At 35.8% G+C, this 23,923-nt stretch overlaps 1 protein-coding gene across 6 annotated transcripts in view; it reads right to left on the reverse strand.

Moving 5' to 3' along the window:
- The window catches only part of ANKRD26 (ankyrin repeat domain 26), a 134,697-nt gene that overhangs the window by 98,133 nt on the left and 12,641 nt on the right, over positions 1 to 23,923 (reverse strand). For all 6 annotated transcript variants that reach the window (XR_005355234.1, XM_038529928.1, XM_038529927.1 and 3 more), the window contains 8 exons: positions 20,795 to 20,865; positions 18,140 to 18,173; positions 12,536 to 12,605; positions 9,016 to 9,070; positions 8,719 to 8,900; positions 5,086 to 5,215; positions 4,728 to 4,777; positions 653 to 746 (listed from right to left, as the gene is read on the reverse strand). Coding sequence is in view for 5 of the 6 variants with exons in the window: in XM_038529928.1 (XP_038385856.1) it covers positions 653 to 746; positions 4,728 to 4,777; positions 5,086 to 5,215; positions 8,719 to 8,900; positions 9,016 to 9,070; positions 12,536 to 12,605; positions 18,140 to 18,173; positions 20,795 to 20,865 (686 nt within the window). In the remaining variant the exon portion in view is untranslated. The remainder of the gene's footprint in view (positions 1 to 652; positions 747 to 4,727; positions 4,778 to 5,085; positions 5,216 to 8,718; positions 8,901 to 9,015; positions 9,071 to 12,535; positions 12,606 to 18,139; positions 18,174 to 20,794; positions 20,866 to 23,923) is intronic.

Below are 23,923 nucleotides of genomic sequence, written 5' to 3' on the forward strand. Positions count from 1 at the left end.
GGGAAAAGCAGGCTCCCAGCTCAGCACGGCTCCATCCCAGGTCCCGGGGATCATGGCCCAAGCCAAAAGCAGACCTTCAACTGACTAAGCCACCCAGGCACCCCTAACATATATACATTTATAGTTGACTAGGACATAGCTCTGCATAATCAGCTAAGTCAATCCTTAATGTCTTCCCAACAGTGAGAAAAACTGTTAAGGGTGGGAAAATTTTGGTTTACTACTCTGACAAGTTTTGGTACTGGAAACTCACTTGATATTATCCCCACATTTCAAATAGTTTGCTTCTCCTTTTAAAAGAATTCTTTTATTTTACCACCTTCCATTATAAAGTGTTACTTATTTTCATCCATTTACTCCCTGTACACTCAGCCTTTCTCATCATTCCCTCTTTGCTCTTTTCCAACTATTTCCAGACATTCCTTAGGTCTTGGAATACCTGGAAATGGAACCAGTAATTTAGCTCCTTTAGTGGTACTCTCAATTTAATCTGTAGCTGACACCTGATAAAATATAGAACTTACCTCCTTTTCACATCTTTCTCCTTTCTACACATTTAATAGGTGATTTTCTTTGGATATTAGGATACATCAGAATTTCTGTTTTGAATCAACATTCTATCAAATGACTTTTTATAAAATACAATTCTTACCTTCTACTTGTTCATTTAATATACTTTGCCCTTGTTGATCTGCACCTCCAGGTAAACAATCAACAGATTTCTTTGGAAGACTTGCAGAAATACTCTGTTAAAATTAACATCAATAATGAGTTGCATAAAAATTTCCTAGTCCTTTTCTAAGAAAATATTTGAATGCTCTGCTTTAATAGCAATCAGACTTACAAATAGGAAAAGCATGTATTGAAAACCAACACATTTAAAAACCTCATCTATGCTCTCTAGATTAAGTGTGCCTTTTAGTTTTCATTTGGCCATTAACTCTAAAATGAACATGGAAGGCCAGAGTAAATACTTTCACAGACAAGAAGACTGACTTATACGTACATTTCAACAAGGAAATAACAAAACACCTGACTCTACTTTGCATTCTCCACCAGAACAAAAGGACAGTAAAACTATGTATTGAAACAAATTCTTTAATAAGTATATTTGCTATAAATCTAAACTGTTCCTAATGGCAGAAAGTTTTTTAGTGTTAAAATAAGATACTTGGCATGATAATAAACCTTGGAGTACACCATGTTGAGTAGAAATAGAACACTGTGGAAGCTGGTGCTTCATTTAGATAAACAAAGGCTTGGAATTTTTATTGGTAGGAAAAATGGTTGAATGAAATGGCAAAGTAGGAAGAAAAACTTTTCTTGAAATTATGTTTAAATAGTAGCAAAAAATTTTAGATATAGGTATGAAATGTTTCAAAAAGTATAGTAAGCTTTCAGAAGGGAAGAATAAGAACATTTATTGAGGCCAAACCTGTTGGGACCCCTCTCACTCCTAAGAGCTTTCTCTATATCTTTACTTAATAAACTTCTTTCATTTTACTCACACACAGAAAAAGAACATTTATTGATTAATCACCTAAAAGGTACCAGGCATTTGTTTTAGTATGCACATTTTCTTTTCTACACTCAAAAATATCAATTGTTATAACAACGGGGTGGGTCTTCCTGCTTCCTGGTTATTCTAAGACATTAGAGTGAAATGATGAACAGATGTGCTCCATGGTTCTCTCTGTCCAGAATGTCCTTCTCCAAGACATTCTTGCGACTGGTCCTTCCCATCCTTCACTTGGCAGCTCTGGCCATACTCAGAGAGATTTTTTTCTGACTACCAAGATTCCACTCCCATTCTCATCCCCATCCTAAATACAAACGCCTCCAAAATTCCTAAACTAACGTTTCCATTTTTTTATATGAAACACTGATAGTGACTTAAAATGGATCATTGTTTCCTAATTTTTCTGCTCCTACCACTACACCCTGTACAGCCTGGTCATAGTTAGTATTCAGTAACAGAAATGTATTTGTGAAACAGTGAAAATCATGTCACTGAGGGGGTGCCAGGGTGGCCAGTCAGTTGAGCATCCAAATCTTGATTTCAACTCAGGTCATGGTCTCAGGGTCATGAGATCAAATCCCACATTGGGGCTCTGTGTTGAGCTTGAAGCCAACATAGGATTCTCTCTCTCCCTCTCCCTCTGCCTCTGCTCCCCCTCCCCACCTGCTCACACATGTGCTCTCTCTCTCTCTCTAAAAAATAATCATCATCCTCATCTCACTGAGAAGGTCTAAGTACCAAATCACTATGCTTGAAGAATGCAAGGGCTGAGGGTGTTGAAGGCCACACAGTCAAATATTCACAAATGACTTGATTCCCCAAAAACTTAACTACTCATCTCCTATTGAATTTCCTACTTTAAGAGCAATTAGACTTAAAAATAGGAAACGTATATATGAAAAACCAAAACATTTAAATAAAAGACTCATATATATGTTCTCTAGATCTAAGTTACTTTTTAACCCTCATTTGGCCACTGACTGTAAACTGAGCATGGAAGTCAAGTAAATTATAAATTAATGTTGACCTTACCAATAACATGAAGTCAATGAACAAACTTTGTATATGATAGGTATTATACAATGTATTCTTAAATATAAACTAAAGAACAGGTTATTAAGAAAATCATAAGGAAGGGAAGCTACATTAAGAAAGTACTGTATCGAAAAGCATCTGTAAGTGGACAGACAGTTCAAGCCCATCTTGCTCAAGGGCCAACTCAACGTCTCTAATCACAGGCTATTGAAACTTAACATACCCCAAATTACAAATCCACCTGTCCACTCTAACTTTCCCATTCTTTTCTTAACACTTGCCATTTTACTGTCCTCAGAAATTTCACATTTATAAAACATGCCCTCTATATTTAGTAAGTCACTAAAATACTGCTGTGATCACTTTTGCCTTATATTTCTAGAGCATTCTTTACAGCTTTACAAAGTGCTTTCACCTTTGTTACCACATTTGGTTATGACACATACCTGAGAGGTAGGTATTAGTACCATTTTTATGAATGAGGTCACTGACATTCAAACAGGTTAAACAAGTTTTTCTGAGATCCTACAGCTAATAAGTAACAGAACCAAGATGGTAGCACATCTTTTGACTTCAAATACAGTGCTCATGCCACTGTAGAGCAGCTGCCTCTACTAAGACATAGATAGGCCCTTTTTACCTTCTTCCATAGTTGTCACCTTAGAATAGGTCATCATTACTTTATAGTTATGTTACTCTAAGTAGGGCTGCCACAAAGATATGAAGTGCATGCTATTTTAACTATCCAAAATGTTTTTACCTTTTAAAATACCACTAAACCAGGGAGGGCTTGATGGCTGAGTCAGTTCTGGGATCAAGCCCCAAGTCATCAGCCTCACTGCTCAGTGGGGAGCCTGCTTCTCCCTTTCCCTTTACCCCTTTTCCCACTCATGCTCACCCCCCCCTCAAATAAATAAATAAATAAATAAAATCTTTACAAAAATAAATGAATAAAGCACCACTAAACCACATTGTTATTATACTCCCAATGCTCCTTGTAGATCTACCTGACAATCCAAATATAATACTTTTAGGGTGCCTGGATGGCTTAGTTGGTTGAGCATCCAACCCTTGGTATCAGCTCAGGTCATAATCTCATGGTCATGGAATCAAGCCCTGTGATGGGCTCTGTGCTCAGAGTGGTGTCTGCTTCAGATTGTGTCTCCTTCTCCCTCCCACTTGCTCACTCTCTCTCAATAAATAAATAAATACATAAAATCTTTAAATAAATCTTTAAATAAATCTTTAAATATATATTTGATAAATAAAATGTGATATAATATATATTACACATAATACACAAACTATATATAAATATATATGCCTTATATAAAAGGATATAGAAATTATATAAAATATAAAAATATATTAATATAATATATTTAATATATAAACATAATGTATATTATATATATTTTTATATATTTATATAAAACTATAATCCAAACTCTCTCTAGATCTCATTAGAAGTTTTGCACATCCATATACACCACAGAATCATACATTTCACCATAGGTTGACCTAGAGTAATTCTTTAGCTTTTTAGATAACTTCAAAACCCAAACTTGGGATGCTTGGGTGGCTCAGGGATTGAGCATCTCCCTTCAGTTTGGGGTGTGATCCCAGAGTCCCCGGATTGGGTTCTCCATGGGGCTCCCTGTGGGGAGATTGCTTCTCCCTCTGCCTGTGTCTCTACCTCTCTGTGTGTGTGTCTCTCATGAGTAACTGGATGGAATATTTTTAGAAAGGATTCCTTAACACATTTTTAAAAAAGATTTTATTTATTCATGAGAGACACAGAGAGAGGCAGAGACACAGGCGGAGGGAGAAGCAGGCTCACCACAGAGACCCTGATGTGGGACTCAATCCCTGGACTCCAGGACCATGCCCAGAGCATAAGGCAGATGCTCAATCACTGAGCCACCCAGGCATCCCGATTCCTTAACACTTCTAAGCTCAGTTTTCTGCAATACTACTACACACCTTTCACTAAGTTAAGCTTGCAAATTAGCAGAACTGTAGTATTATATTTAGCACATAATTATCAAATACAGGTAAAAAGTATAAGGAATTAGTTTTTATTGGCAAATGCAGAGATGAGAGTGTAAAGTCTAAGCATTGGTTTTATAACATCACTCAATGCTTATATTTTAAAATAATAAGAAGACAGTACCTCAGAATCCCAAGGTGAACTATCTTCTCGCTCTAAAGCTGACATCCTATCTGTAAAATATAGTCACAAATACATTAATGAGAACATGTATTACTATGAATTCTAAACACATATACAAGCCTATCCCCATTCACAAATATTTTAATAAAATAAAAGTATTAGGAGATAAGATTTTTCAGAGGGTGGAAGCATTTTCAGGAAGAAAAAGTTGGTAGTAGTTGGGATACTTAGAAAGATAGCAAAAGAAAATTCACTTAATGAAATGAAATGGATAACATATTTGGATCTACATACTTTCATATTGTTTTATACAAGCATGTAAGCATAGAAAAAAACTCATAGATTTTCACTGACTTACCACTTGTATTATTTTTGTGTGCTCTATCAGCAGAAGTCAAATTGTCATTAACTGTTTGCTTTTGTGGAGCACTTTCAATAATATCAATACCATTGTCCTTTTTTTCAATTGCTGGCTTCGTTGCTCCTTCCTATATGAACACCACCAAAAACAAAACAAAACAAAACAAAAAACAAAAAAAACCACTCCAACATCAAAAAACATCACATTAATTCACTTACTCACTCCTCAGAAAGACAAATACATACCATATCTGTCAAGTCATAGGCACTATCATGGAGTCTGCCCTATAGGCTAGTAGGGGTACAGATGGATGAAAACAAATAAGAACAGAAGAGGATCATTCACTAGTTCTACAAGTGAAGTGAATAAAGTACAGTGAAGGCACAAGGAGAAAAAAAATGCATATGGGAAATCAAGAAATGCTGCGAAGATAAGGCTGTATCTTGAAAGACAAAGTATAAAGGAGTGTGTGAAGGGCATTCTAGCAAAGGTAGAATGATCAAAAGGAGAAGCAGGAAATAACATAGTAAGTGACAATAGCTCAGAATGTGGCAAAACTAGGACACAATTATTGGGAATGGGGTAAAGAGATATAATTGGAAAATCAGGATTGAACCAAAAAAGACAGGGGTCATGTTAGGATATGAACTTTCTCCTTCAGGTAATGGGGAATCCACTAAATAAGCAGAGGAGTTACATCATCACAAATATATTTTAGAAATATAACTCCAGTATCAATGTAAAGATGAACATAAAGGAACCAAAAGAGAAGAGTATTTCAAAATTATAGGTGAGAAAGTGAATTACAGTAATAAGATGTGAAAAATTATAAGCAGGTACAAGATACTGAATGTGGTGGGGTGACTGGATGTGGTGATTTTTTAAAAAGATTTATTCATTTATTTATTTTTTGAGAGAAAGAGAGAGTGTGTGTCCATGCAGGGGGAGAGGCAGAGGAAGAGGAAGAGAGAAAATCCTCTTCCCATTCAGCCTCCCCACTCAGTACAGAGCCCAACACAGGGCTCAATGCCAGGATCCTGAGATCATGACCTGAGCCACCATTAAGAGTCAGATGCTTAACCAAGTGAGCCACTCCAGTCACCTGGATGTGATGTCACCTAATTTTAGGGAAGCTTGGAGTGCAGGATTTTTTTTGCTTCAGTATTCCAATGGTGCTATATACTAGGATGGCGAAAACAAAGGACAAGCAGATTACAAAGTCAGGAAAAGGAAAGGGTCAGAAATAATATCTTCAGTCTGGGACTTCACCAAATTTGAAGCACCCAGGGGACTTACAAAGTAAGTTTTAGATAAATACATTTGGAGTAGGAAAAAAATGACAATACTAAGGAAAACCACATGATGTTAAAAAGATAGTTATCTATAAAATATACTAACCTGATATAATTAATGTCAACCTACACAAAACTCTGAAATTTTCAAAATAAAAATAAAGGAAGGGGGGAAAAACCATGGGATTCAATATTTCAATTATATACTTCAACATTACTTTCTAGGACAGAAAATACACTTTTATTAATATAGGCAAGTAATGAGCACCTGGATGGCTCAGTTAGCTAAACATTCAACTCTTGATTTCAGCTTAGGTTATGATGTCAGGGTTGTGACACTGAGCTTTATTTACATCAGGCTCCACGCTGAGAAGGATGTCTGCTTCTCTCCTTCTCTCTGCCCTTCTCCCCTTTCTTAAATAAATAAATCTTTAGAAAAATGCATATATACATATATATGTATATATACATATGAACAAGTATTCATTTCTGTAACGAATACCATTTTTTAAATAATAAATTTCTTTTTTATTGGTGTTCAACTTGCCAACATACAGAATAACACCCAGTGCTCATCCCATCAAGTGCTCCCCTCAGAGCCTGTCACCCATTCATCCCCACCCCCCACCCTCCTCCCCTTCCACCACCCCTAGTTCGTTTCCCAGAGTTAGGAGTGTTTATATTCTGTCTCCCTTTCTGATATTTCCTACCCATTTCTTCTCCCTTCCATTCTATTCCCTTTCACTATTATTTATATTCCCCAAATGAACGAGAACATATAATGTTTGTCCTTCTCCGATTGACTTATTTCCCACAGCATAACACCCTCCAGTTCCATCCACATCAAAGCAAATGGTGGGTATTTGTCGTTTCTAATGGCTGAGTTAATATTCCATTGGATACATAAACCACATCTTCTTTATCCATTCATCTTTCGATGGACACAGAGCCTCCTTCCACAGTTTGGCTATTGTCGACATTGCTGCTATAAACATCGGTGTGCAGGTGTCCCATCGTTTCACTGCATCTGTATCTTTGGGGTAAATCCCCAACAGTGCAATTGCTGGGTCATAGGGCAGGTCTATTTTTAACTCTGAGGAACCTCCACACAGTTTTCCAGAGTGGCTGCACCAGTTCACATTCCCACCAACAGTGCAGGAGGGTTCCCCTTTATCCACATCCTCTCCAACATTTGTGGTTTCCTGCCTTAATTTGCCCCATTCTCACTGGCGTGAGGTGCTATCTCATTGTGGTTTTGATTTGTATTTCCCTGATGGCAAGTGATGCGAAGCATTTTCTCATGTGCGTGTTGGTCATGTGTATGTCTTCCTCTGTGAGATTTCTGTTCATGTCCTTGCCCATTTCATGATTGGATTGTTTGTTTCTTTGGTGTTGAGTTTAATAAGTTCTTTATAGATCTTGGAAACTAGCCCTTTATCTGATACGTCATTTGCAAATATCTTCTCCCATTCTGTAGGTTGTCTTTTAGTTTTGTTTTAAGAGTCTTGAAGCTTAAAATTTTTTTTTTCATTTAATGGATAGAGATTAAGAACCTAACTTAGCTAAGAAAAAATTTCAGTTTTAATTAATAAAAAGACTAAATAAAATGCTTATTTATGTCCTCTCTTTATTCTCAAAAGATCTAAAATCAGCCAAGATTATACTACACAGTAAGTTTCATTAGAAACCACAAGAAAGACACTGGCCAAAACTCAAAATTCATAATAAATCTGATTACAGCTTAAAACAGATTTCACTATGCATTATCTATAAACTCAAGTTTTGCTAAATTAAATACAGGCTATCATACTTTATTAAACTTAAAAGGATAAAATTTCCTTTCAGTTCTTCATAAAAACCAGCTGTCATTCAGAAGAGTCTGAGCATTTTTTTTATCTGACTTTCTTTTCTTAATTTGCATTTAAAATAGTTTCTATCATATTTTATAATATACAGTATCTGTTCTCCCTTAGCCTCACTACTGCTGGTTTTTTTTTTTTTATAATAATCTCTCTAAATTATTCTATCTTTACATTCATCTTGTCCTTCTTAAATGAATTCTTCCCCCACACTCCCTCCTTCATCTTCACATCCATCTAGCTATTCTTTCCAGTTGCTTTCTAATTCTTTCTTTCTTTCCATAATGGCATACCTAAGATTTGTTTATTCCCACCAACTGTTACAAATCTCAACCCAGTACTTACTTCTCTGTTGTTATTACACTGTTTTCTCTTATATTCTTGAGGGCTTCCATTTCTTCCTAAGATTCTTTTCATTATAAGGATATCAAGAGGATGGTATGTGAAAAAACATGGGGGAAAAATTCAAAACAACTTACCTTTGTAACACCAAGCATTGCTAAAGACGTTTGAGGAGTTCCAGGTGATACAAAAGCAAGAGGAGAATAGTCAGAGACATTGACTGATGGTTTCCAAAGAGTTTCAGTCTTATCTTCACTTGCAAAATTGTTCTCAGCAAATAAAGGTCTATCTTCTAGGCTCACAATGCCACATTTTGCCCCTATTTAGTGAAAAACAAAGTAAAGAGTACATGAAGGTATCTGTAACTTCAAATTACTAAATAACACAAAAATGGACAAAACTCAGTGAATAACACAAATCTTCAAATAGCTTACTCTTGGCTCGCAGAAAAGCAGCCATTAGCTCTCTTAAGTTTGGTTTCGGGACAGCCTAGAAAAAAATTGATAGTTTTCAGGATTACAAGTATCACATTTCATAAAAATAACTGTAATATTCACCATTACCAAATGAACACCATTACAAAAAGAACACAGGTTTTGGAGATCATTCAAATACAGATTCAAATCTCAGTTGTGCCATTTACTAACCTACATTTTCTCATGGGGTGAAGATTATAAGAGATTTAATAGTCCCAAAATGTTACTTTTCTTACCCCAACTGATTATTATACAAAGTCTTCCTCAAAAAGTTAAAAATAGAGCCATCCTATGACCCAGCAATTGCAGTACTGAGTATTTATCTAAAGGATACAAACATAGTGATTTGAAAGGACACCAGCACCCCAACATTTAAAGCAGCAATGACCACAATAGCTAAACTACAAAAAAAGCCCAGATGCCCATTGACAGATGAATGGATAAAGAAGATACGGTGTGTATAAATACAATGGAATATTACTCAGCCATCAAAAAGAATGAAATCTTGCCATTTGCAACAACATGGATGGGACTAAAGAGTATTATACTAAGTGAAATGTTAGTTAGAGAAAGACAAATACCATATGATTTCAATCCTATGTGGAATTTAAGAAACAAAACAGAGGTGCATAGGGGAAGGGAGGAAAAATAAGATAAAAATCAGAGAGAGAGACAAACCATAAGAGACTCTTAATCATAGGAAATAAACTGAGGGTTTTGGAGGGGAGAGGGTTGGAGCAATTGGGTAATTAAGTGATGGGCATTAAGCAGGGCACTTGAAATAGTAAGCACTGGGTGTTGTATGCAACTGATGGATCACTGAATTCTACCTCTGAAACTAATAATACACCATTTATTAATTAAAATGAATTTAAAATTTTTAAAAATAATTTCTTTACAAAAATAACCTAAAATAAAAATTTATCCCTAGGTAATTGAAATTCAAAAAAACTAACATTAAGAAATGTCATTATTGGGATGCCTGTATGGCTCAGTGGTTGAACATCTGCCTTTGGCTCAGGGTGTGATCCCAGAGTCCCACATCAGGCTCCCTGCATGGAGCTTGCTTCTCCTCCCTCTGCCTCTGTCTCTGTCTCTTTCTGTCTCTCTCATGGATAGATAAATAAAATCTTTTTTTTTAAATTAATTATTTTATTATATTTTAAAAATACATGATTTATAGTTGCATGACTATCTCTTAGAAAATATTAAAATTTAGTTTTATTTTATTTAGGCAAGTTGGAATTACAAACAGTTTACGTTGCTTTTGTTTGTCAAAATGCTAAGGGAAAATGACTGTTTAAAGTCAGCTCCTTCAGGAAAGAGAAAAAAAAATAAGCCTTGTGGGGTAATGATTCAGGAATGAAAACCACAGACACACACAGACAAGAGAAAGCCATAACCAAAAATATTGACAATGGACATAGAAAGAGATGGACAGAAAGAACAGACTAAAGAAATGGTATTTTTTTCTGTAAGGAAAAATTAGGGTAGGGGAAAATCATTAAAAAAAAAAACGTGGAGGGAGAAGAAGAAAAAAGGAAAAACATAAGACACGACCATTCAATCAAACATGAGCTTAAGGCAAGGAAAAATATAAGTAATAAAAGGCCTGTGGGAAAAAAAAAAAGGCTGTGGAAAAAATGTAGGTATTTTTCAGTATATATATATACACACATATACAATACAGATGAATGGATACACTATATAGAAATATACAATATAAAGAAAAGCCTCTATATATAACATACATATAATATACATATTTATAACATGTAATTGAAAAAAGTTTGAGACTTTTGTTTATACTATATACTATATCCCTAATAATACTGACTTGTCTCACTCTACAGTTATTTGTTTATAAATATTGTAATAAAGAATTTAGTTTTGGGATGCCTGGATGGCTCAGTGGTTGTGCATCTGCCTTCAGCCCAGGGTGTGATCCTGGAGTTCCAGGATAGAATGCCACATCGGGCTCCCTGCATGGAGCCTGATTCTCTCTCTGCCTATGTCTATGCTTCTGTGTGTGTGTATCTTTCACAAATAAAAAATAAAATCTTAAAAAAAAAAAAAACCTTAGTTTTTTAACTATAGAGTAAATTTTTCAATTAGTGGTCATCTAGCACAACCTGGAAGCTACAAATTATCACTAGAGAGAGAAAAAAAATTGAAAAAGAAATGTTTCTAACACATCAACTTTCCACATGGAAAAAGAATTGGTAGTGAGAATTCTAAGAAGAAATGTATACCTTGAAAGCCTATATCTAATGGAATATAGATGGGGTTAAAAAAACAAAAAGGTAAGGAAGTTTTATCTAAAATTCCAAGCTGACAATTGGAGGGTACTAAAATACATAACTTTCTTTCTTAATTATTTATTTATTTCCTCAACATAATTCATTTAGCTTGTAAATCCTAAATGTGAAAAGGAAATATAAATTTGAGCTACAATTTTTAAATTTATATATTTATGACTTAGTATGCATAATACTTATAACATCCTATTATGCAGAATTCCATCTGTCTGCAAACTTACTCACATTAAAAAATTATTAAATTGCTTCTTCCAAGCAAGATCTTATTCTAGGTATTTCAGGAGATGCACAATTATGTTTCCTAATATAATCTATTACTGTAAAATGATGCAGGAGCTTATTCATTTTAGAATATGTAAATAAGTATAAAGCATCTGAAATTTTAAAATCTGACACAAGGACTATGAGTAGATATTTTTAACACTGTAATATAAAAGATTTCTGAAAATGGACATTTTACATGTGGTTATAAAAAGCCTCTGCTTGTAGAGCCGATTATTATTTTAGGCAAAACTTGTACTCTTCACTTAGATAAAGAGTGTTAACAACACCCTTAATGGAATTATTTCAAAAACACAGTGGAATACTTTTGCAATATAAATAGTGAGAAACAATCTCTGAATTTCCACAATTTCTATTATTTTAGTCTAAATGTAACACAAAGGATAGAAATAGAGAAATCAGTCCTCTTTGGTAAAATTATATGCTACTAAGATAAAAAATATCCAACAAAAAAGGTATCCAAGAAAAAAAACTACAATAATTGGATCCACTAAAGATTTCAGTTAGGCATGAGTATTATAAAAGTAATGTTAGAAATAAATAAATAAATAAACAAACAAATATTAGTATAATTTAAAACTCACAACAGTAAGAATTCTGATCCTTGACCAAATGTCATTTTTCCGCCATTATGGGAAAGCTTTTCCCAATAATAGTTTGCTGTCATTATACATTTCGAGCATATATTTTTTCACCGATTTACAAAAATAAAAAAAAGAAAAATTTTCAGCTTGCCAGATTTCTCTAAAATGTTCTGAACAACCTTCCATTACAAACATAAAATGACAAGAGGCAAGCCACTGTTATATTTTAAGAGTAAATAATATGCAACACTAAATTCAGAGCAGCAAAATTAATTTTACAAGAGAGTACTTTACCTTGGTACCAAAACTTAAGTCTCCATCTGATGAAGGCCACGAATCATCAGTATCTGGTTTACTGGAAAGACTTTAGAGCAAAAATATAAAACAAATACAAGTTCATTTCTTTTTTAAAAAAATTAAGTAAAAGTTCAGCTGTTAATTAAATGAAGTTTCTTGATATAATTAAAATTTTGCCTCACTTTTGTTAAGCTTTTATTTTAATTCCAGTATCCTTAACATATAGTGTTACATTAGTTTCATATATACAATATAAGGATTCAGTAATTCCATATATCACCCAGTGCTCATCATGACAAGTGCATTCCTTAATTCCCATCTCCTATTTCACCCATTCCCCTACCAACCCCCCCTGGTAACCATCAGTTTCTTCTCTACAGTAGTCTGCTTCTTGGCTTGTCTGTCGTTTTTTTCTCCTTCACTCATTTTAATTTTGTTTCTTACATTTTACTTAGGAGTGAAATCATATGTTATTTGTCTTTCTCTGACTTATTTCACTTAGTATAATACGCTCTAGCTCCACCATGTCATTACAAATGACAAGATTTCATTCTTTTCTATGGCTGAACAATATTCCATTGTGTATATATATACCACTTCTTTATCCACTAATCTATCAACACACACACTTGGGTGGTTTATTGCAAATAATGCTGTAGTAAAAACATGGGGTGCATGTATCCCTTTGAATTGGTGTGTTTGTCACATTTGGGTAAATATGCAGTAGTGCAATTACTGGATTGTAGGATAGTTCTGTTTTTAACTTTTTGAGGAACCTCCATATGGTTTCCCACAGTGGCTGTACAAGTTTGCACTCCCACCAACAGTGCAACAGGGTTCCTTTTTCCTCCACATACTCATCTACACTTCTTGTGTTTTTTATTTTAGCCATTCTGACAGGTGTGCAGTGCTCTCTCACTGTAGTTTTAATTTGCATTTCCCTGATGATGTGTGATGCTGATGATCTTTTTATATGTCTGTTGGCCAACTGTACATCTTCTTTGGAAACGTATAATGTCTTCTGGTCATTTATTATCTGGGTTGTGTTTTGGGTGTTGAGATGTATCAGTTCTTTATATTCTTATACTAACCCTTTATCAGATATGTCATATGCAAATTTCTTCTCCCATTCTGTAGGTTGCCTTTAGTTTTGTGGATTGATTCCTTCACTCTGCAAAAGCTTTTGATTTTGATGTGGTCCCAAAAGTTATTTTGCTTTTATTGCTCTTGCTTCAGGAGACATAACTCCCCCCAAAAAAAAATTTTTTTTAGCAAAAAAAATGTTGTTAAAGCTAATACCAGAGAGATCATTCTCTGTGCTCTCTTCAAGGATAAAATGGTTTCATGTGACATATTTATATCTTTAAACCATTGTGAGTTTATTTTTGTAAATGGTGAAAGAAAATGATCCTGTTTCATTCTTTTCATACACCTATTCAGTTTTCCCAGCATCATTTATTGAAGACACAGCCTCTTCAAACCACTGGATATTCTTTCCTGCTTTGTCAAAGATTAACGACATAGTTATGGGCTTATTTCTGGATTTTCTATACTATTATACTGATTTTTGCATCTATTTTTATGCCAATACAATAGTGTTTATATTACCACAGGTTTGTAATATAACTTGAAATCTAGCATAGTGAGACCTCCAGTTATCTTTTTCTTTTTCCAAAATAGCTTTGGGTATTTGAGGTGTTCAGTGGTTCCATAGAAATTTTAGGCTTGTTTGCCCTAGTTATGTGAAACATGTTGTTGGATTTTAATAGGCATTGCACTAAATTTGTAGATTGCTGTGGGTACTATACACATTTTAACAATAGGTGTTCTTCCAATCCATGAGCATAGAATGTCGTTCCCCTTCTTTGTGTCATCTTCAATTTCTTTCACCAAAGTTTTATAGTTTGTCAGAGTACAGGTCTCTCAAAATTTGGCTTGTTATTTTTTAAAAGATTTTATTTATTTATTTATTTATTGGAGAGAGAGAGAGAAAGAGTGTGCAAGTAGGCAGAGAGGCAGGCAGAGGGAGAAAAAGAAGCAGGTGCCCCACTGAGCAGAGAGCCACATGATGTGGGGCTCCATCCCAGGACCCTGAGATCATGACCCAAGCCAAAGGCAGATACTTAACTGACTGAGCCAGCCAGGCGCCCTTTGGCCTCAGTGTTTTTTGTTTTTTGTTTTTTTTTAGGTTTTACTTGTGTATTCATTAGAGACACAGAGAAAGAGACAGAGACACAGATAGAGGGAGAAGCAGGCTCCATGGAGGGAGCCATTCAATGTGGAACTCGATCCTGGGACCCCGGGACCATGCCCTGAGCCAAAGTCAGATGTTCAACCGCTGAGCCAGCCAGGTGCCCCTTGGCCTCTGTTTTTAAAAAAGTTTTAGTTATCTATTTTGCTTTCACCTCTCCTATCCTGTGAAATATCCAGTAAAGGCCCCATATCTTAGTTCCCATAACTAAGTGTGACAGGTAAAGAATTCTCTGAAATGTTTGAAAGCTAATTATACAAAAGTTAACCACTGTGAATTATCACCTTAAACCTGTCAGAATGGCTAGAATCAAAAACACAAAAAAACAAGTGTTGGTGAAGATGCAGAGAAAAAGGAACCCTCGTGTGCTGGGGATGCGGATAGAAATTGGTGCAGCCACTGTGAAAAACGGCATGGAGTTCCCTGAAGAAGTACAAATAGGAATACCACATGATCCAGTAATTCTACTGCTGGGTACTTACTTACCCAAGGAAAAAGAGAACACTAATTTGAAAAGATATATGTACCCCAATGTTTATTGCAGCATTATTTACAACAGCCAAGATACGAAAGCAACCTGTGTCCATCAACAGATGTATAACACACACACACATACACACACACACACACACAGAGGAGTATTACTAAGTGATAAAAAGAATTAAATCTTGCCATTTGCAACAATGTGGATTACCTGGAGGGTAAATGAAATAAGTCAGACAGAAGTAGACCAATACTATATGATTTCACTTATATGTAGAATCAAAAAAGCAGAACAAATGAACAAACAAAAAGCAAAAACAGACCCATAAATACAGAGAATTCTGTATTGCCAGAAAGGAAGTGGGTGGGAGACTGACAAAATGGGTGAAGGGAAGTGGGAGGTTCAGAATTCCAGTTATAGTAAGTCACAGGGATAAAAGTACAGCATAGGGAATATAGTCAATAGTATTGTAATAGCATTATGCAGTAACACATAGTAACTGCACTTGTGGTAAGCATGGGGTAACAATATGGACCTGCTGAATCACTATGCTGTACACCTGAAACTAACATAACATTGTGTCAACTATACTTAAATTTTAAATAAACAAACAAACAAATGTTAAAGAACAAATGTATATGTTATTAGTGGGAATATTACTCCCGGAGCGATTGAAAGATTAAAAATTATAAAATTCAACTTTTTCCCCTCCACAAGTCCTGCTTTATTTACATAGTTTATTTACATAAACTAGCAAGACGTTAAAAATCGTCAAGGGCACTCAGATACCCAGGAAGAGAAACTGCTATAAAAACAGTCCTGATAGCTGTGCCTCTATTTCGCTACACAATGCCTAATATTTTTTTTTGTGAGCTCCCACTCCTGGACACTCCTCTGCAGGGCTCCGTGGCACTCTCCAACGTTTAAGTCTTTAGCCTGCCAAGGCACAGACTCCCAAAACAAGGAAAGGCCTAAATGACCAAGAATAGGAGCTATCTCCTGCCCCTGGAGAACCAGCTAAATGGAGTCTGAGTCATCCAAGCAGTCATCTCAATGCAGGCATCTTACCAACTACCCAGATGAAGCTCTGTTATTGATCTGACAGCCAGTCCTACTCCACCAAACCCTACACATACATGGGATGGGCAACCAAGAATTAGGAAAAGAGGTGGAGCGATGACAAGACCACTATCTTGGGCCATTCATCTATATACTTCAGAATCTCCCTTTCCCCTATTATTTGAGAGGATCTAAGCCACCTTCTGTAAGTTGGGGTAGAAGTCGGTGATATCCCATTCCTATTTGCTGTAAACACTCTTGCCAGTGGCTCAAATGATTTTAATGTTTCTCAACAGAAACCCTGAAGTATGCTAGTTCCTTCAATTAAACCAACAAATAAAAAAGCTGCTCAGGACTCTCTGGAACCCTCTATTTTAATATACCTTTCTAAACAACACCCAATATCTTGTGTCCTTCGTTCTTGTAATTCATCTGTATCTATCTTGTCATAAACCCCAATATTCTGACATCTTTTCTAACACTCTTATTCCTATTCAACCAGTGTGGTTCTTCTTGAAACGTGCCCTCCCCTGCTAATTCCCAGTAGACCCACTCCCTATCTTTCTATGGTTAAAACATTCACCTACAAGATGAGAAAAAGAGGGGGAAAAATCTAAACTTAAACCTCATTTCTGTCACGGTATCAAATCCAAGCAAGTCACTTTAATCCCTTTTGAGTTTCAAATTTTCCACTCCAACAACCACTTGGTAAGGATGTTAAACATGGGTTACTGTGCCAGGGGGTATTTTGATTAACGCATCTCTAAATTCTTTAAAACCCTGAAATTCTATCTGCTTTTCTTTTTGTCTGTAGAAAAATGCAGAATACTTAGCTGGCAGAAATGGAAAAAAGTAATGGAATAAAATAAACACCAAGAAAATTGGAGAAGAAAATTAACAAAAAAATCAAGTAAAGCCTATAGAAAAGTCATGGAGAAAAAGAAAAAATTCTACAAAAAAAAAAAGAAGAAAGAAAGAAAGAAAGAAAGAAGAAAGAAAGAAAGAAAGAAAGAAAGAAAGAAAGAAAGAAAGAAAGAAAGAAAAGCTTCACAGAATTTATCAAATGTGCCAGCCTAAAGGGGGAAATTAGACTGAGAAGTCAGTAAATAGACAATTGCTTAGAAATATCTGCTAAATAGATGATACATTTAATTAATGTAACATGGTCTATACCTAGATTACGTATCCTTCACTCTCAGAAAAATCATTCATCTCAAGGGGAGCAGACGGCACTAAATCTAAGAACTCGCCACACTAGGGCTTGCTTATGTAAAAGGGCTTGCTTACTGTGGCCATAGGTAACTGAGATCCACTCCAAAATCTTTGACAGTAAAAACAAGAAACTAGTTACCACTGCAATAATTACCTCTAGTTATTACTAGTTGTGTCCAATATATTAGGAAAATGCTTGGACTAGCCTGGTTCTTAGGAAAACTCTAAATCAGAGTTAACACATAGTGAAATTCGACTTTCTGAGTTGATCTAAGATCTGTATCCTAATTCCAGTGCTGCTGAGGACAAAGGAATGGATGTGGGAGCCACACAGGCTAACAGTCAAATCATGGGTCTGCTACTCATTAACTATGGAATCCTGGGTCAATTAATCCACCTCCCTGAACCACAGCTGACTAGTTAATAAAAAGTAGGCTATAACAGCACAGCTACTTGGTGAAACTATTGCAATGACTATATAACACATATTAAGCACATAATATAGTGTCTAGCCCAGAAGAGAACACTCAACAAATGCTTTTCTCTGCACTCCCTTAGTTAACACATAATTTTAAAAAATCCATAAAAATCCTACCTGCTTAAAGAGTCTTCTTCAGAATTCTTATCCACTAGTAAAGAAAGCAGCAAAAAACATTTTAAATCAACAGTAGAAAAATACAGAATATTAAAAGTGTAAGACCGATGATGACTTGTTGAAAAGTATTCCTTTGGACCATACCTGGAAACCACACCACAGTGGATATTAATTGTACTATTGGTAGGCAGTTAATGCATTAAGAAATCTCATTTTCTCCTCTATATTTACCAAATTCAAGAAAAGAATTCTAGTTATCAGAATGTGATACCTACAAGTGAATGTTTCTAATGACCATTATTGTAACCAAACCCCATGAGACTGACAGGAAATGGTATCATTAGCAGAGTCATTATCATAAAGTGACAATGGCAAACTTAAACAGTATGAGTTTTCTGGACTTCCACTACTAGGAGCAGTTAAAACAGACTATACATATTTGGCTGGAACACAGCGGAACTTCTCCAGCTTTTCAGTAGAGACTGTTAAGTTCAGGATGAAACACCTCATCACAAAGTTCAGCTCAGCTGAGGCCATGCTCCTGGGGTCCTGGGTGGAGACCCTCAGGGAGTCTGCTTTTCTCTCTCCCTCTGCCCTCCCACCTCACTTCTGCTGTCTATCTCTCTCTCAAATAAATAAAAAAACTATTTTTAAAATATTTTCTTGGGGATCCTTGGGTGGCTCAGCGGTTCAGCACCTGCCTTCCGCCTAGGGCATGATCCTATAGTCCCGGGATTGAGTCCCACATCAGTCTCCCTGCATGGAGCCTGCTTCTCCCTCTGCCTGTGTCTCTACCTCTCTCTCTCTGTGTCCCTCATGAATAAATAAATAAAATCTAAAAACAAAAAACAAAAAACAAAAAACAAAAAAAAAAAAAAAGGAAAGGAAAGGAGAGAAAAAATACTGCCAACCGAAAGCTGAAAAGGATACAACTGGAATACTGATGACATCACTGAACCATCAAAACAATTCTGGTCCCTATTGTTTTAGTGCCTATTTGGTTTTTTTAAAAAGATTTATTTATTTATTTTAGTGATAGCATGCATGCAAGTGAGGGTATAAGAGTGGAGGGGAGGGGCAAAGAAAGAGAATCTTCAAGCCAACTCCCCAGTGAGCACAGAATCCAATGCCCAACACAATGTGTGTCTTCATCTCATGAGATCATACCTGACCCACCAAGGGTTGATGCCTAACTGACTAAGCCACCCAGGTATCGCCATTATAGTCACTATTAGAAGTCACCTGCTAGGGGATCCCTGGGTGGCTCAGCAGTTTAGCACCTGCCTTCGGCCTAGGGCATGATCCTATAATCCTGGGATTGAGTCCCACATCAGGGTCCCTGCGGGAGCCTGCTTCTCCCTCTGCCTGTGTCTCTACCTCTTTCTCTCTCTCCCTCATGAATAAATAAATAAAAATCTTACAAAAAAAACCAACAACAACACAAAGATAGCTCTATTCTATTATGAGCACCTTTAAAGACCAAAACTCTATTTCATCTTTGTTTCCTATAACACGCAAAACCAAAGCCAACCTACAGAATTTCTGTGATAGAGATCCACTAACTTAAAGGTTTCTTCCCACATTTCAAACCATTCAATGTACTAGGCCCCACATCTAGGAAGCAATGTTAACATCTTTGTTACTGGGAACCATTTTTGTGCTTTGATTATAATTTGTTGAGCCCAAGTTGCCCTATTTGAATATTTATGATGATAATCTTTTAACTAATGGCAGTAGAGTATCTTATTCCTACAAAATTATGGTATTATTCAACAAACAGGAGAAAACATTGTCTTTATTAAGTCAACAATTCACATTTTGACTTAAGAGAAATGAAGTTACTAATAGTGAGATTGTGTTGATATAACATGTAAAATAATGTACTCTTCTCACTTCTCAACAGGCTTCCGTACTATAGTTACATTTTAAAAAAACAACCTCATTGGTACTGCTGCACACTAAGTTTTGCAGTTCTTATTGTTTGCCATTTCTATAAAGTACCAGCAGGGTATTGCAGAGTTCCAGTTTTAAGGATAGTTCCTTTTTAATGAGACAAATCACTATGTAATAATATTTGCGAAGTGAAATCTACTTGTAAAAATTAAAAGATCCATTTTTATAAGAAGTATAATTTTTTATAATGTTTATAGAGGAAACATAAAACATACTAACTTAAAAATCTTTTTTTCCTTATTTACACAAAGATACTATGTGGGATTTTAGGTATCAAAACTAATAATAAGGGACCTGGGTGGGTCAGTGGTTGAGCAACTGCCTTTGGCTCAAGTTGTGATCCAAGGTTCTGGGATTGAGTACCACATCGGGCTTCTGCACGGAGCCTGCTTCTCCCTCTGCCTATGTCTCTGCCTCTTTTTGTGTGTCTCTTATGCATAAATCAATAAAATCTTTAAAAAAACTAAAATAATGAATTTTTTTCAGACAATATTGCCTCATATCTTATATTTCCTACAATTAACTTCTTAAATAATTCTGAATCCTAGACTATTAAGAAAGAAATTAAGAAAAAAATACCCATGCAATTTACACATTGGATTTCTTTTCTTTTTTTCATTGCTCTTTCATTATCAAAACTTCCTTACTCTGACTTCATCTATGTTAGGACCACCATATGTAATTCACTCTAAAAAGTCATACCTAGATTGTGACTTTGTGAAGAATTTTCAGGTTTCATTTCTTCTTTATGTTCAGAAATTAGTTGGTGACTGCTACATATAACAAAGAGTGATAAACAATGTTACTCTTTTAATACTGATATGAAAGACATTTACCAAATGTACCAAATTCTTGAGTATTTCAAACAATATCAGAGTTAACATCAAAACTTAAATTACCCAATAGATACTTAAAATTTATAAGTTCTAAAAACTTTTATTAAGTATGTAATTATAATTAAAGGAGAATCAAAAGTAAGATCAACTAGTCATGAATTGAGGGCATTATAGCTCAGTAAACTAAGAGCTTGCCATAATGGAAAGTGTCTCAAACCCTGAAGTCCTAGCTCTATAACCAACAGCTATTTGTTCTTGGACCAGGCACTTCTCTTCCAGTCAAAGTCTTCCTCTAAAATAGGAATCTTATTGTCTTAGTTTACAAGGTTGTTAGAGGAGGATTTAATGAGATATTATACCCAAAACATGGCCTCTCAGGAAAGGTGATGCCCACTACTCTGGGAAGGGCAATATGAGACCTTCCATGACCTAATAAGAAAAGGCACTCCACAGGATTTAAAGCAGGCTTGGGGTATAGATCTAGGAACAAGGGGGAAAGCAAAGTCCAGTCTCTTCCTGTAGCATTATTTGAATGTCTTTAACAGCTTAGAATGGTCACAACTAAAATCTGCTAGCAGAAAAGACGAACAAAATCCTCAAAGGATAATTCATCATGAAGGTCTGGGCTAACATATGGTTTCCACATAAGGTTTTTGAGTGTGAAGGAAAGGGTGTATGGGGCTAAAGCCAGGAGTCCCAGCTGCCAGAACAGCACGCCGGTGCTTTGGAATAGCAGCGGAGCACATAATCATATGTAATAAACTAAAAAAGGTTGTAAGTTTGAAGTCTAAGTGTGGATCACCATGAGGACTGAGGAATGAAGATCAGCAAGGGCATCCTGGGAGTAAAAGTCAATCATGATCAGAGTGCAGAACCAGTTTCAATAGTGATGCTGCAGGAACAGAATCAAAGGAAACCACAGAATGATGAGCATGTCCTTTTTTCCATCCAAATGGCTTATGAAGGAGGAATGTCTCTCTGGTATTAGGGAAGCCCTTATGTTCTTGGAAAATTCAAGGGGGGAAGTATAGGCCATAACCCTCAAGGAAAAGTATAGAGTTTTCTACTGAACTGAACATCTTAAGACACAGGTAACTAGTTAGAAAAAACAGATAATGAGGTGCCTGGGTGGCTCAGTAGATTAAGCATCTGCCTTTGGCTCAGGTCATGGTCTCAGGATCTAGCCCTGTGTCAGGCTCCCAGCTCAGCAGTGTTGGCTTCTCCCTCTCTCTCCGCTGCACCTCCTCACTTGTGCTCTCTCTCAAATAAATAAATAAAATCTTTTTTAAAAGCACCCAGATGTAACATTATGTGTACCCCACGCAGAAGGGTTATAGTTGGAATGAAACAGATACAGTGAGGATCCCTAAGGATAAAGGTCTCAAGAGTCCTGACATAAAGAATCCTGCACCCATTGCTACTCCTAACTAGTCTAGCCTTTTGCTTTGTTTCTGGGTGATGATAGGCTCTAACTCACTGCCATCCCCAAACTACCTGAATCAAATTATAACTTCTCAGCTGTTACATAGAAAGTAACAGTATTTTACCATATTTTAAACCCTGGTATAGTAATAACTAGCATTTTTAAGTCATTTTCACTTTATTTTAAAATTTTATTTACTGAATCATGACAGACTTACAGAGAGAGAGGAGGCAGAGACATCGGCAGAGGGAGAACCAGGCTCCTTGCAGGGAGCCAGATGTGGGACTCAATCCTCAGACCCCGGGATCACACCCCGAGTCCAAGTCAGATGCTCAACAGCTGAGCCACGCAGGTAGCACAGTAATGACTAGCATTTAATGAAAACACTTATATATTAAAACTATTAATAATAGCATATTCTTCTGCAGTCCATCCATATACATCTTAAGGAAACCTTTCTAAAGAGAAGCCTGAGTATATTTCATGGTTCATCTTTTACATCATATTTTATAGCAAGCTTGAGGACCGTTCTAAAATAACAGAAAGATAACTTCATCCTTAAGAACTCAGAGTATTTAAGCACCTAATTTGATATATTTTATCAGGGTAACATCTCACTTGTTGCTACAGAATTGACCACTAACATGTTCAAGTGTTCATCTTTGAAAATTACCCCCATGGCTAAAATGAAGGAACAATAAAGAAGCCTATTGTTCCACATGAGTATTATATTAGAAGTTGCTAATTTAAAATCCTTTGATGAACAAGAAACTATGCTGAGATCACTTGTCTCAATAGGTGAGGGTTTTTAAAAAGAATTCTCCATTTTGCAACACCTAGGTGGCTCAAAGGTTGAGCATCTCTGCCTTTGGCTCAGGGCCTGAGTCCCACATCGAGCTCCCTGCATGGAGCCTGCTTCTCCCTCTCTGCCTGTGTCTCTAGCTCTCTCTGTGTGTCTCTCATGAATAAATAAATAAAGTCATTTTAAAAATATTCCCCATTTCTTCCTTAAACTGATACAGTGTACCTCCAAGCCACCTGGAGGCCAGGTCAGTGTAAAAGCTATTTACAGGTTTAAAACAATAATATTAATACTACTACTAATAAAACAGACATAGTTGCAGTTAATGATGCTAAGTTAAGCATGTAGTAGGCACTAAATTAAATGCTATATATATAAAATATTATTTATACACAACCAGCCTTGAAGAATATATTATTATCCTCTTCTTCATATCTGGAAATGAATGCATCTGGTGATGGTAAATAATGTTTCCAAGGTCACATATCCAGCAAGGAGGCAAGCTAGGAATTAAACCTAGTCTTCTGTGAATCTAAAGCCCATCTCTTTTCTCTTTATCACCCAACTATGATTTCTCCTCATTAAAGTAAAAGTCTATTCAAATAAAGTTCTCTTTCATCCTTCTACTGATACCAATTAAAAATGAAAATAATAAAACATACAGGACATGAAAAATAAAAACTGATGAACCCATAGTAGCTGGTAATGGTAATTAACCACTTCAGGATCATCTAACAACATCAGTATTCTTCCACAAAAAGTAATAATGC

This window comes from Canis lupus, chromosome 2 (genome assembly GCF_011100685.1).
Source record: "Canis lupus familiaris isolate Mischka breed German Shepherd chromosome 2, alternate assembly UU_Cfam_GSD_1.0, whole genome shotgun sequence".
Lineage (NCBI taxonomy): Eukaryota > Metazoa > Chordata > Mammalia > Carnivora > Canidae > Canis > Canis lupus.